Genomic DNA, 12,876 nt, shown 5'->3' with positions numbered 1-12,876 from the left:
CAAATGCGTGTACCCAGGCCACGGGGAAAACATTTTCAATATGAATTGCTCTAGGTGGCAATATGGTCTGTTTTTTTTGGGGGGGGTGGGGGGGGTGGGGGGGGGGGGGGGGGGGTTTAGAACAAGTTCGTACAAAGAGAGCTGATTTTCTATTGCTTATCATCTGTTACTGAGATGTGTATTTCTTTTTCTTTGCTTCTCAGAGCATCCACTCCCTCAGTGCAATGTTGGGCAAATGTAATAATTAGTTCTCTTATCTTCTAAATTGCACTGTTTCATTACCCTCAAGTTTAATGGAAAATGGATTTAATAACAGCGTGACATTTGCAATGCAACCTAGTCCTACCCTTTCCAGGTGATATGAAAAGAATAATTAAATAGTTGTGTTTCGAAGTTTTATGGATTTCGTCAAAGCTTTTGCAGTTCTTTCTATTCTGAGAGGGAGACCCTGAGAATAAATGTTCTTTGAATAACAGAGGTATATGTTTTATAGCATAAACTGAGGGAGTGAATGGACCAGGAGTTATTCAGGAGGTAAAAATAACAGCCCACCACCAAAGAGATCCAGGGTGCAATTTCCAGCACGGCTTCGTCAGGTAATCAGGTGAAAAGTTAGTTTATGGCGATGGGAAGCCGGTGAGGGATCGCGTCACTGCTTCAGAAACTCATGCTGGTTGTTTGGGACACCTGCACAGCGGGAGACGCATAACGAGACACGTGATACACCCTCCTGGTGACGACAAGTGGGTGGTGACGCCATGTGAATCCGACAGTGGCAGTGACAACAAATGCAGATCAGGCGTGTTGGGAATTCTGACTTGGAGAGAAAGATGGGGAATAAATAAATAAACACCTCAAGCTCAAGTAGTTTTCACAATGACTAACTATGTTATGTTATTTTCATAGCTTGTTGGGAACACTATTCTGCCTGGCTTGTGTCAGAAAGTGATTTAATTTCATGTGTTTCCTCTCCTCAGGTTTCAGCACAGTCTAAGTTTGGCATCTACCAATAAAATGAGCCCGCCAGACACATCCAACGCCACAAGCGAAGTGGAGGCTGGTGAAACCAATCCCTGGTTTCTACTTAACGACAGCATGGGTTTATACCCGCCTGGTTTCCACACTGACATCACCAAGCACCTCGGAGTCCAGATCACCCTGATCGCAGCATATTCCCTGATCATTCTGCTGGGGCTAATGGGGAACGCTCTCGTCATCTACATGATCATTCGCTACAGAACCATGCGAACTGTGACTAACTTCTTCATAGCTAACCTGGCCCTGGCAGACCTCCTGGTGGACACACTCTGCCTGCCCTTCACTCTGGTATACACTCTGCTAGATGAGTGGAAGTTTGGAGCCGTATTGTGCCACATGGTACCGTTTGCCCAGGCCCTGAGTGTGCACGTATCCATCCTGACGCTGACTGTCATCGCTCTGGAGCGTTACCGCTGCATCGTCTTTCACCTTGGCCGGCGCCTCACGTGGCACACCAGCTTCCTCATCATGGCATTCACCTGGACTTTGTCTGCTGTCCTGGCAGCACCCCTTGCCATCTTCAGAGAGTACCGCCACGAAGAGATCCCTTCCATCAACTTGCGTATCGCTGTCTGCTCTGAGAAGTGGCCCCACGGCATCAGCAGGGACGGAGTCATCTACAGCCTCTCAATGCTGCTCCTGCAGTACATTCTTCCCTTAGCCATCATCAGTTATGCTTACATCTGCATCTGGGTCAAACTGAAGAACCACATCAGCCCGTCCAGCCGCAACGACAGCATCAACCGCCGCAAGAAAACCACCAAGATGTTGGCCCTGGTGGTGGTGGTGTTTGCTATCTGCTGGCTGCCGTTCCACGTGTTTCAGCTGGCCAGTGATCTGGACCTGGTGCTCAGGTTTAAGGAGTACAAACTGATATACACGGTGTTCCACATCATAGCTATGGGTTCAACTTTTGCCAACCCTGTGCTATATGGGTGGATGAATAAAAACTACAGGAATGGCTTCCTCATGGTCTTCCGTTGTGAGGACAAGCCAGAATCCTTCCACACCGAGGGCTCGTTCAGGACACGCTCCTCAAGAAGGCTGACCCTGAACGGTCGTAATGGCGGACACCCTCCGACTGCTGTATGATGATTATTATTATTAACACAATTTAAAAAAGCCTGTAGGATGTGACTGAACACATGTAACGCACCTTCGGTTTGTGGTGCTTGTGGTTCAAAAGTAGCCTTTTGACTTGAATGGCCTGATCTTGAGTATCTATTATGGGACTGGAGAGGGCTCAAAGCTTTGCATGCAAATCGCTTTATGTAAGACTCTTCTTTCCTTTGTGAATGGTACTAGTGAAAATACATTTGTCGAACTTGTTCAAATATGTGTTTAAGATGTTTGCTAGGCTGTTAATTAACTATGTATAATGTGTTTCCTGTAAATGCAGAACTCTTGTTGGTAAGTATGTCCAATTAATGATGCCCTCCATTGCATAAATCGCCTGAGGCTATTAACGTGTTCATACTTACTGAAGGTGATTATTGTGACTGTATGAACAAGTTTAATTTTCCACACTTGCTTTTCTATTTGTTGGCGGTTCAACACATTTGGATGATTTTCTCTTAATTAATCCAAATGCTGCGTTTTGGATTAATTCCAGTGTTCTCGCAGAGTAACATTCAATCCTCATCCAAGGAATCCAGAGGAGGCTATTATCTGTCCAACCAGGAAGGTAATTGTGTTCACCTGGCAACCAGCTGTTCCCAATTAGATGGGCCAGCAGGCCTCTCTGTGTCCAAAGGAAAACCACTAAACTGTGTGAAGTGAGAGTTGATGATATGTTCATCATCATCATCATCATAATGTGGGCAGCTGCTTTGACGATATGTAAAAAAAAAAAGGGATTCGGAAGAAAACAAAACATGCTATTCTACACTGAGCTGCTAAAGAGTCCTTTGTTGGTGGTCTTTTAATGAACACAGGAACATTAATCAACCGCACGGCCTCTGGGCACACATACTGAGCCCCCGTTGCATACATAACTCCCAGAGTTGATTTGACTGTCGGGAGAAATTATGTTTTGTGTGTCAAATAAACAGACCTTGGCTTGGCTAAAGCTTGGATGAGTGGGTTGAAGTAAAGAAGGAGTAAGTTAAAGCAGCAGTGGGTAGAATTGGAGCAATTATGATTAAAAAACTATTAATATTTTTAATTATTTATATAAAAAGGTCACTATATCCTGACAGTAGTGCATGAGTCTGAAAAAAATCAGGTGCCTCTGTGTCTTCCGGTGCTCCTATTGGCATCTGTAAGATTTCACAGACCGGAGGAAAACAACCAGTCAGAGCCGAGCTGGAGCCTTGCCGTCTCCGAGCAGCTATCAATCACTCCTGAACTCCGATCAAAGGGTCAAACTAGGCAGCGCTGTTCAATATGAATTAATATTTGATCAGCGCTGCCTAATTTCAATCAGTCTGTGAGTGAGCTGCCTCTGTTGAATGAACAGCCAATAGGAACGCTCTCTCTCTGAAATGACCTGTGGTTGGCCAAAGTCTCCCATCAAGGGCTAGATTTTTTTATAGCCTGAAAACAGAGCCATGAGGAGAAGAAGTCTAGTTTTATCTCATAACACTTGGATTACAATATGCTGAAAGGTTATTAAGGATGTTTTGCCCAATGATGCCAAAGACACTCTGCCTACTACAGGTTTAAATGTCTTTCGGATCGTGTCTGGGTGCAAAGTTAAACTGAAAATATTGGCATCTTACTGAATGTACTGAACACGGACACCATACGTAGACTACTCCAAACATTTGGGTGTAGTAGTCTGTGCCGGGGTGCATGCACCCTCCATACCTACTTAGGGTAATACAGGAAGATAAACTTTAACTCCCTGAACCTGACAGCTGGAAAATCCATCCAGATGAGAAGATAGTCTACATAGAGGAAAAATAGAAGCAATGCATTTCTCACTAAATTGAGGTGAATCAAAGTCCTTACATAAACATTCAGACTTTATTTTTGAACCAAAAAAAGAACCAGTGGGTTCAAATACCATCCAATAAAGTATTTAATGAACAACCAGACAAATGTGGCCGATGCAGTGTGATTCATTTTATAGCAAAGATAATACGTATTGCTTTTATACATAGACTGTATAAAAGAGGTTTTGTATTGCTGGATCTTGACACCCACATTACTGATTTCCTGGCTTAGCCTATATTCCTTTTATAGATCATTATAGAAACTCTAAGCCTTTATCTTGACTACCGGCAGACAAACATTGAGCTTATAGTCCCATGACATTAAACCCTTTGGGCATTAGAGCTAATGTGTGAAGATTTTTCCTTCAGACTGGAGATGAATTCAGGGATGATTTTTATGCGTTAGAGATTATCCATCTGCCCCAAAGTATGGCATGCTGAAGGGGATATATCTCCAAAAATAGCAAGACATGATCAGAATAAGCATAATAATGTGTTGTGGTTATTTTACCTTTTAGTTGAAGACAGATTGTGTGAGTCTAACAGATGCCACTTTCAGCTGTTTTGACAACATTACATGACAGTTTTTTACTTCATTTTACTTTTAACACTTTAAGTACATTTTGATGATAATACTTTTGTACTTCTACTGAAGTAAAATAATGAATTCAGGACTTTAACCTGTAGTGGAGCAGTTTTATAGGATGATGTTGCTACTTTTGCTCAAATAAATTCAGTGATGTGGTACATATTATAGATGAAAAAATTAGTCTATTAATAAATCAATAGGCAAACAATTGAATAAAAACAAATTGTTCATCTTTTTGTAAGTTAAAATACAGAAAATACACTTGTCCCAGCTGCGCAGCTGTGAATGTTTGCTGGTTTTCTTAGTGATTTGATATTCAAATAGCTTATTTTGTCAGACCAAAAGTCTAAAACCAAGAGATTTGTAATTTACTATCATTCATCTATCTGACTAAGTCATTGTGTATGGGTATGTTTTTCTATTTTTGGCATTAGAGCTAATGTGTGAAGATTTTTCCTTCAGACTGGAGATGAATTCAGGGATGATTTTATGCGTTAGAGATTATCCATCTGCCCAAAAGTATGGCGTGCTGAAGGGGAGATATCTCCAAAAATAGCAAGACATGGTCAGAATAAGCATAATAATGTGTTTTTTACCTTTTAGTTGAAGACGGTTTATTTAGTTTTATTTCACATTGAGGAAAAAAATAAATCTGAGATTTGGAGAATAAAGTCATAGGTTTAAGAGAAAAAAAGTCGTAGTATTATGAGAATAAAGTCATAATATTATAAAGTCATAATTTTACGTGTTATTTAATTTTTTTATTTTTTAAAGTTATGACTTTATTCTCGTGATATTACAACTATTTTTCTCATAAAGTTATGACTTTATTCTCATAATATTAAGACTTTTATTCTCGTAATATTACAACTTTTTTCCTCGTAAAGTTATGACTTTATTTTCATAGTATTACGACTTTTTTCTCGTAAAGTTATGACTTTATTCTCGTAGTATTACGACTTTATTATCGTTATATTACGACTTTTTTTCCCGTAAAGTTATGACTTTATTCTCATAAAATTAAGACTTTTTTTTCTCGTAAAGTTATGACTTTATTCTCGTAATATTACAAATTTATCCTCGTAATATTACGACTTTTTTTCTCTTAAAGTTATGGCTTTATTCTCATAATATTAAGACTTTTTTCTCAAAAAGTTATGACTTTATTCTCGTAATATTACGACTTTTTTCTCGTAAAGTTATGACTTTATTCTCGTAGTATTACAACTTTATCCTCGTAATATACCGACTTTTTTTCTCTTAAAGTTATGACTTTATTCTCATAATATTAAGACTTTTTTTCTCGTAAAGTTACAACTTCATTTACGTAATATTAAGACTTTTTTCTCGTAAAGTTATGACTTTATTCTCGTAGTATTACAACTTTTTTTCTCGTAAAGTTATGACTTTATTCTGGAAATCTCAGATTTTTTTCCCTCAATGTGGCCCTAATACTCCGTAGTACATTTGCTCTTTGGCCCTCACTGCATTAGACTTATATACTATATACTTAAACTATAAACTGTGTTCCCTTCATCACAATGCTCAAATGTTTTGAGGCTCCAGACAGATTTTTTCTTCTTTTTTTCCTAAAATGTCTCTTTTGATAGTAAAGGTCGCTGACCCCTGGTCTAACAGATGCCCCGTTCACTTGTTTTGACAACAATAAATGACATTTAACCCCACATTTTTGATCAAAATCCACTCATCAGATGCACAGTCTCCTGCTGCTCTCTAGTGTTCACTGTGAGCATTGCATCTGCACCACCTCCCGGATGTGACGTCATGGTTGACCTTCTCTCTGGTTGACATGATTCCTCGGTGGCTGCTCTGCTGAACTTCATCCCAACAGGAGGAGCAGCTCTAACATGAAAATACTTACATGTTGAACGGTGTCGCCATACAGGTAACCGCCTCTCAAATGAACATATCAACCTGCAGCATTGAATGTGGGTGAAATAAATGAGTGGGTGTCATTAATTCATTCATTTATAAGGTTTATGCTTCATGCTAGGCTAGCTCAGGATGCTAACAAGAGGAAGCTAAAGGAGAGTGTGGACGTGATCAACTTCATGTGACAGCAGTAACGTTATATCTGATGTTAGCCTCTCTCTGGTGACATATTCATCAGCCTGTGTTCATAATGTTATTCTCATAGCTTGTTCTCAGTCCTACCAGAAGACTGTATATGTGAGGTAAAGGTTAGATAGATGATGTTGTATGTTTAGCTGACTGACAGCTGTCATGTAGCTGGAAAGTTCTGGAAAATGTGTGTGTCTGCTGATTTATTTTAGTTGTGTAACACAGTTTAACAGAACTAAATCATGTACATCTTCTGTGTTTTATTTAGGTAAATAACTTGTCTTGTTTGTTGGCACTTTTGAGTACAAAACATGAACTTCCTCAATAGTCTAAACTGCTGTTGAGTGGTGTGTTTACTTTCGCAAAGCAAGTTAATACCATGTATTTGTTCTGTATCTCTCCACAGGGTTATTGTCACAGTAAACGCAGGGAACAATGGTGAAGTATTTCTGCTGCGCAGGGTTGCTCAAAAGCACCTGGGCCCAAGTTTGTGTTGCTTTCTGGGAACGATACCCCAACCCTTACAGGTGAGGTAGTCTGGATACTAATGTACCTCTGGTCTTTGCATTAACCTTGCGTCAATAGTTGGGATTATTTCTCAACATTTGTATATATTCAAGATTCAATCCCTTTATTGTCATTGTGTAGTACAACGAAATTAGATTGTGACAATCCCATAGGTGCTAAAAAAGATAATACAATAAAAAGAGAGATAGTGCAATAGAAATATAAAAGATAATACAATATAAAAATACAATATGTATATTGATGAGATGACAGTTCTGCCAGATATTGCACAAAGTGTCCGTCAGATAATTATATAAGAGTGTTCAGCATATGTTATTGCACATATCCGTAACGGTAGATTTACAGTATTTACATTGCAAAAGTGACCCAAAAGTGACCAACGTGTTATTGCATATTTACATTGCACGTGTTCAACTCAGACAGAGGAGATATCAGAGTTCAGGAGGTTTATGGCAGTTGGGGAAAAAGCTGTTTTTAAGTCTGCTTGTGCGTGTGCGGATTGATCTGAAGCGCCTGCCTGATGGGAAGAGCTTAAACAGGTTGTGTCCGGGATGAGTGATGTCTTTGATGATGTTTTTGGCCCTTCTCATACAGCGAGTGTTGTGAAGGTGGTCAAGTGATGGCAGCTCAGTATACTGATGAGGGTAAACAGTGGTGGAAAGTAACCTAAGTGTTTTTAGTTACGCAGTGTATTTAGGTTGTAAATGAGGTACTTTTACTTTATATCAGTATTTTTATTTTGTGGTACTTTGTACTTCAACTCCACTACATTTCAGAAGCTAGTTCCTTAAAATGTTGCTTATTAAACATATGGTTAGCTGACCAAATGTGACACTGTGACAGCAATAGTAGTCCAGTAATGTGATATAAAATCATTCTGTCACCTGATGAGTTTCTTTTACTTAATTTTACTTTGAATACTTTAAGTACATTTTGATGCTAATACTTTTGTACTTCTATTGAAGTCAAATAATGAACTCAGGACTTTAACCTGTAGTGGAGCACTTTTATAGGATGATGTTGCTACTTTTGCTCAAATAAATTCAGTGATGCGGTACATATTATAGCTGAAAAAATTAGTCTATTAATAAATCGACAGGCAAACAATTGAATAAAAACAAATTGTTCATCTTTTTGTAAGTAAAAATACAGAAAATACACTTGTCCCAGCTGCGCAGCTGTGAATGTTTGCTGGTTTTCTTAGTGATGTGATATTCAAATAGCTTATTTTGTCAAACCAGAAGTCCAAAACCAGGAGATTTGCAATTTATTATCATTCATATATCTGACTAAGTCATTGTGTATGGGTAAGTTTTTCTATTTTTGAGAGTTTGTAGACCATATGATTGATGATGATTAATCAACAAAATGATTCGTCTGATCAATTGTGGAAACAATTGTTAGTTTCAGTACTAGCTAAATTATCAAATTAAGTGATAAATTGATCAGCAGAAAATAAATCTCCAAGAATAATAAGATAATGGATTAATTATTTTAAAGTCTAACAGTTGCTTGTTCAGTTTCTCATTTGTGTGTATTTGTTGCTTATTTATGCCATTGTAAATTTGATATATTTTGGGTTTTGGACTGTTGGCTGGACAAAACAATACATTTAAAGATGTCACTTTGAGTAATGGGAATGTCTTCCCATGTTGTGACATTGTATAAACTAAATAATATTATGTAACTGAAGAATGTAATTGACAGAAGTATTTATAAGCCCTACACCGAGGTTTTTTTGTATTGTCTTGAGCCATAGCTTTCCCTTCTCTCCCACAGTAACCATGTTTTGACTGAGGACATCATTTTCCGAGAGGTTACTCCGAACAACTGCCTCAAATCCAGACGTCTGTTGACCAAAACGAGCCGAGGGCCTCGCTGGATGGAACGCTACCTTCCAAAGCACATGGCCAGCTCGGCGTACATCATTGAGGACTCTATTGTGGACCCTCAGAAAAGGACCATGACCACGCTCACATGGAACATCAGCCACGCTCGCCTCATGGTACCACAATGTTTGCTTCCATAGGCACTCAGCGGCATTGCACAAAGTAATAGCGTGGCTTCATGTTGCTTCTGTTTGTTTTTTTCTTCTGTGTCCCAGTCCGTGGAAGAGCGATGCGTGTACCAAATTAACCCTGACAACGGCAGCTGGACGGAGATAAAAAGAGAAGCTTGGATCTCTACCAATGTCTACGGGCTCTCGAGAGCTATTCAGGTCAGTAGAGTAAAGTGGGGCGCCACACTACGTAACAGCTCAGGGAAAGTGGTGTGGGGCGACTGAAAGGGAGATTTACCCACCTATCTTTCATTCTCTCATAGGTAACATAATACACAGTGTTAAGATGCAACAGCTGAGTAGTTGAAGCTGTCTGCCAAGACCAAGGTTGCTGAATGATTTATGACAGAATCAGAGTGGTATTTTATTGTTCTCAGGCTCCTGGAAAGCATGTTAGTACATGTGTGATGATACAAGTTATAGGTTGTTCTCTGTCTGAGTGTTTTGTTATGCCTCGGTTGACTTTACGTCTTGTCTTTCCAGGAATTTGGTCTTGCAAGGTTCAAGACCAGTGTTACAAAGACCATGAAAGGCTTTGAATATGTGCTGGCCAAAATGCAAGGTAAATGGTCAACAATAATAACATCAAGTAAGATTTGTGTACTGCATTAATTGCTGGAACGAAGGCATCGTTAATTTTATTTGCAACACCTGTGCTTTTCCTGCAATGACAAGTCAAACTAGAATGGCACTCGGAGAGCGCAGACCTCCGCCAAGCTGCCCGAGTACGATTGCCCCCCCCCCTCTCCGTGCAGCTTGCGCCACCATCCACGGGATTTTTGTTTATGTTGAGATCAGCTGTACGTAGCGGAGCAGCGTAAAAATACTTCATTCAAACTGGACAGAAACAAAGTAAAACTCACCTAACCGTCATCGTTACTCTTTCAAACAATCACCAAGTGTGCTTTGGTTGAACTCAACTGTGGTTGCACAGAGTTTAATGTGAAAAAACGCCGAATCTACAGGTGTCCCCCCCCCCTCCGTCCAACCCCCGCTCTCTCTCTGTCTCTCTCTCTGCAGGCAGAAGGAAAGAGGCAGGGTGACGCGTCATGAACGCGTCATCAGTTACACTGCGCATGTCCTAAAGCCTGTGGTGTTAATGCACAGGCTGAGTGGAGTTATTAAAAACAATTCCCAAAGCCGGATCATGATCAGGTTTGCCACCAAAAACGAATGGATTGTTCATTGTGCCACACCCCACCCCTCCAAAAAAATTATTCAAAACCATCTCAGACTTTTGGAGTAATCATCCAAACGAACAAACCAACGCCGGTGAAAACATAACCTCCTTCCTAGGCCTTCGGCCTTGGCGGAGGTAATTATCTGCAATGAAAAAGGAACGATTAAGAAGCACAAGTGCTCTGATGCTAGTTAAGCTGTTAAGATTCAGGTCAGCAGATGTAATGAAAGATGAACAAATGGTTGACGGGGAAGAAAGGAAAAACTGGTTGATGTTCATTGAGCAAGCCTCAGTCAAATCCAAAAACTGGCGATTTGGGTGAAGTTTAACAGCTTTCAAAGGGGGGGATTACAGGAAGAGGTTGGGAACCTCTAAAGTTACAAAATATGCAAGATTCATTTTTTTGTAAATGACTTGGAATTTGAGTTGTATGTTTACATTGCCGTGTAGAGTTGCAAGTCCAAATCATACAACCGTTTATTAGAAAGTTAAATTTACTGAGGAACCTTTAGCTGGTTATGAGTCTCAATGTAATACTGATGCCTCTATATGATCTTCATAAGGAAACGAGACCATCAGCGAGAAGATTATTATTATTTCTATATAGTTATTCTTAATGCTCGTCATCGTTGCCACCGGGTCGGATTCCACGTGAAATCAGCCCGCCACGGACAGACCCAGATCCGGCTTCGCTGCCGCCTTCGACCTGCACTTGGAGCTCCGGCTGAAGGTGGAGAGCTCCACGCCCGGTAGCAGCAGCTCCTCCTCCGGCCATAAGCAGAGCTCTACCTCGCTGCTACGCCGGTCCCCGCTGGATGCCAGCACTGACACCACGCAGCTGGAGTTCTATGCCGTATTGCTGGGCCAGCTGGAGGAAAGAGAGGCACAGGAGAACCAGAACCAGGAATGCGCAGGGTAGACTGTCAGACGCTGCTGCAGTAAAATTAGATGGTTTCTAAAAAGGGACCCCGGTGCTCAGAAACTCTACCGCTTTTGTCCGCGGGGGCCGCCCAAATCAACATAAAATGAAAGTTCCTCGTAGTAACTCCAAGATATTTAGTTTGGCTATAATGAGGCCAAATGAGTTGTTCATTTAGAAACTGTTAAGAAAGTAAAGCTGTTCACTTATTGGCTTAACTGTATAATTTAAATTTATAAGAAGGCAGTTTAGTGTTAAAATCTGTAAAATCTAAAATTGCAAAATATGTTTTTCAGTCACTATTGTGACCGTTGAGTCCAAACAAAATTAAGGTATTGAATACATAAGCAAAATATATTAGTTTGGTATTTTAAGTGTTAAGTGTATCGACCTCCACCTGTTTCCTGTTGTTGGTGAAGTCTCTCACTGACGCACAGAGAAACTGAAAGTGCGAATTATATGAATAACTAAATGTTATTATGAAAGTGTCTGTTGTTTATTACACAGTTCAGAACTATGAAGTGATAGCATAATTTTCCTAGAACTACATAAATATACATATATTTCTACCAATATTATAACCAATATGTTTTGACTTCTGTAGGTGAAACTCCATCAAGAAGTTTAGCAGAAACTGCTACGGATCGAGCAAGAGAGACGGCAATGGCAGCTAAAGAGAAAGCCAAAGACCTCGCCTCACAGGCCCAGAAGAAACAATATGTGTGATGAACTGCACAGGTTCTTTTAGCACTGATACTGGAACAGATTTATCTTAACCCCCCCACCCCTCGTGGTTTGGTAAGACAAACTGATCCCAGTCCTGGGTAGACACCTCTATGAGGAACTGAAATGGTGGGTGGACCATAAAAGGCCTGAGCTGGGTTCAAGAGCCTGTTCCAGCCTCCTGGAATATATAGTACCTTTTGATACCAGATCATCTCAGAGGGATGGTTGAACATGGCTCCGGGTGCCATAATAAAATAATAATAATAATAATAATAGCACTTAGCCAACCTTGATGCTCTTCCTCAGACCTTTACTCAACCTTTGTGCCCATCAACAACGTTTACTTTTTACTCTGTTCATTTCAGTATGTCGTGTTGTTTTGTAACAGCTTTGTATTATTAACAGCTTTTTGTTCCGCAGCTAAGTTTAGCATAACACAAAATATCTGATTAATGCAAGTTCATTTTTATGATTTTTCTGCACTTGTATGTTTTACTGCAATCATGTTAATCTTTTTAGTTTAGTTCACCCAACCACACCTTAATTATCCTACCAAGACTGATTGCTTCAAGTTGAAGTGTATTGACTGAAGAAGGGTTCGTATTGATGGCATAGCTTGATGAGAAATACTCGTTGCACTCTCGATATTAAGATCTGCTTGCAATGGACATCAGTGTCACCTAAATAAAAATTAAAAAAAGTACATTCAGCTTAGGTGTGATGACACAACACATGCAATGTGCTTTTACTGTATTGGTTTAATATCAGCTTGTCAATAAATGAACAGTTCCTTTGTAACCATCATGCTGTGATGTCTTT

The 12,876-nt window shown here is 39.9% G+C and overlaps 2 protein-coding genes across 2 annotated transcripts; both read left to right on the top strand.

Annotated features, from left to right (window-relative positions):
• Positions 1-820: 820 nt before the first annotated feature.
• npy7r (neuropeptide Y receptor Y7) lies at positions 821-4,416 on the top strand. The gene has a single exon (XM_074648297.1). It carries the CDS (start codon positions 1,015-1,017, stop codon positions 2,128-2,130), a length of 1,116 nt encoding a protein of 371 aa, XP_074504398.1. The 5' UTR covers positions 821-1,014; the 3' UTR covers positions 2,131-4,416.
• A 1,924-nt stretch (positions 4,417-6,340) lies between these two features.
• prelid1a (PRELI domain containing 1a) lies at positions 6,341-12,855 on the top strand. The gene is made up of 6 exons (XM_074648295.1): positions 6,341-6,469; positions 7,052-7,172; positions 8,953-9,178; positions 9,278-9,391; positions 9,716-9,794; positions 11,936-12,855. Exons 2-6 carry the CDS (start codon positions 7,081-7,083, stop codon positions 12,055-12,057), a joined length of 633 nt encoding a protein of 210 aa, XP_074504396.1. The 5' UTR covers positions 6,341-6,469; positions 7,052-7,080; the 3' UTR covers positions 12,058-12,855.
• Positions 12,856-12,876: the final 21 nt, after the last annotated feature.

This window comes from Sebastes fasciatus, chromosome 10 (genome assembly GCF_043250625.1).
Source record: "Sebastes fasciatus isolate fSebFas1 chromosome 10, fSebFas1.pri, whole genome shotgun sequence".
Lineage (NCBI taxonomy): Eukaryota > Metazoa > Chordata > Actinopteri > Perciformes > Sebastidae > Sebastes > Sebastes fasciatus.
This window is presented reverse-complemented; position numbering and strand designations above follow the sequence as displayed.

Bases quoted from the DNA above. Each gene is read 5' to 3' on its own strand.
- npy7r (XM_074648297.1), top strand. From the start codon at position 1,015: ATGAGCCCGCCAGACACATCCAACGCCACAAGCGAAGTGGAGGCTGGT.
- prelid1a (XM_074648295.1), top strand. From the start codon at position 7,081: ATGGTGAAGTATTTCTGCTGCGCAGGGTTGCTCAAAAGCACCTGGGCC. The intron at 9,179-9,277 runs GTACCACAATGT...TCTGTGTCCCAG, and splicing joins TCAGCCACGCTCGCCTCATG to TCCGTGGAAGAGCGATGCGT. The intron at 9,392-9,715 runs GTCAGTAGAGTA...TTGTCTTTCCAG, and splicing joins GGCTCTCGAGAGCTATTCAG to GAATTTGGTCTTGCAAGGTT.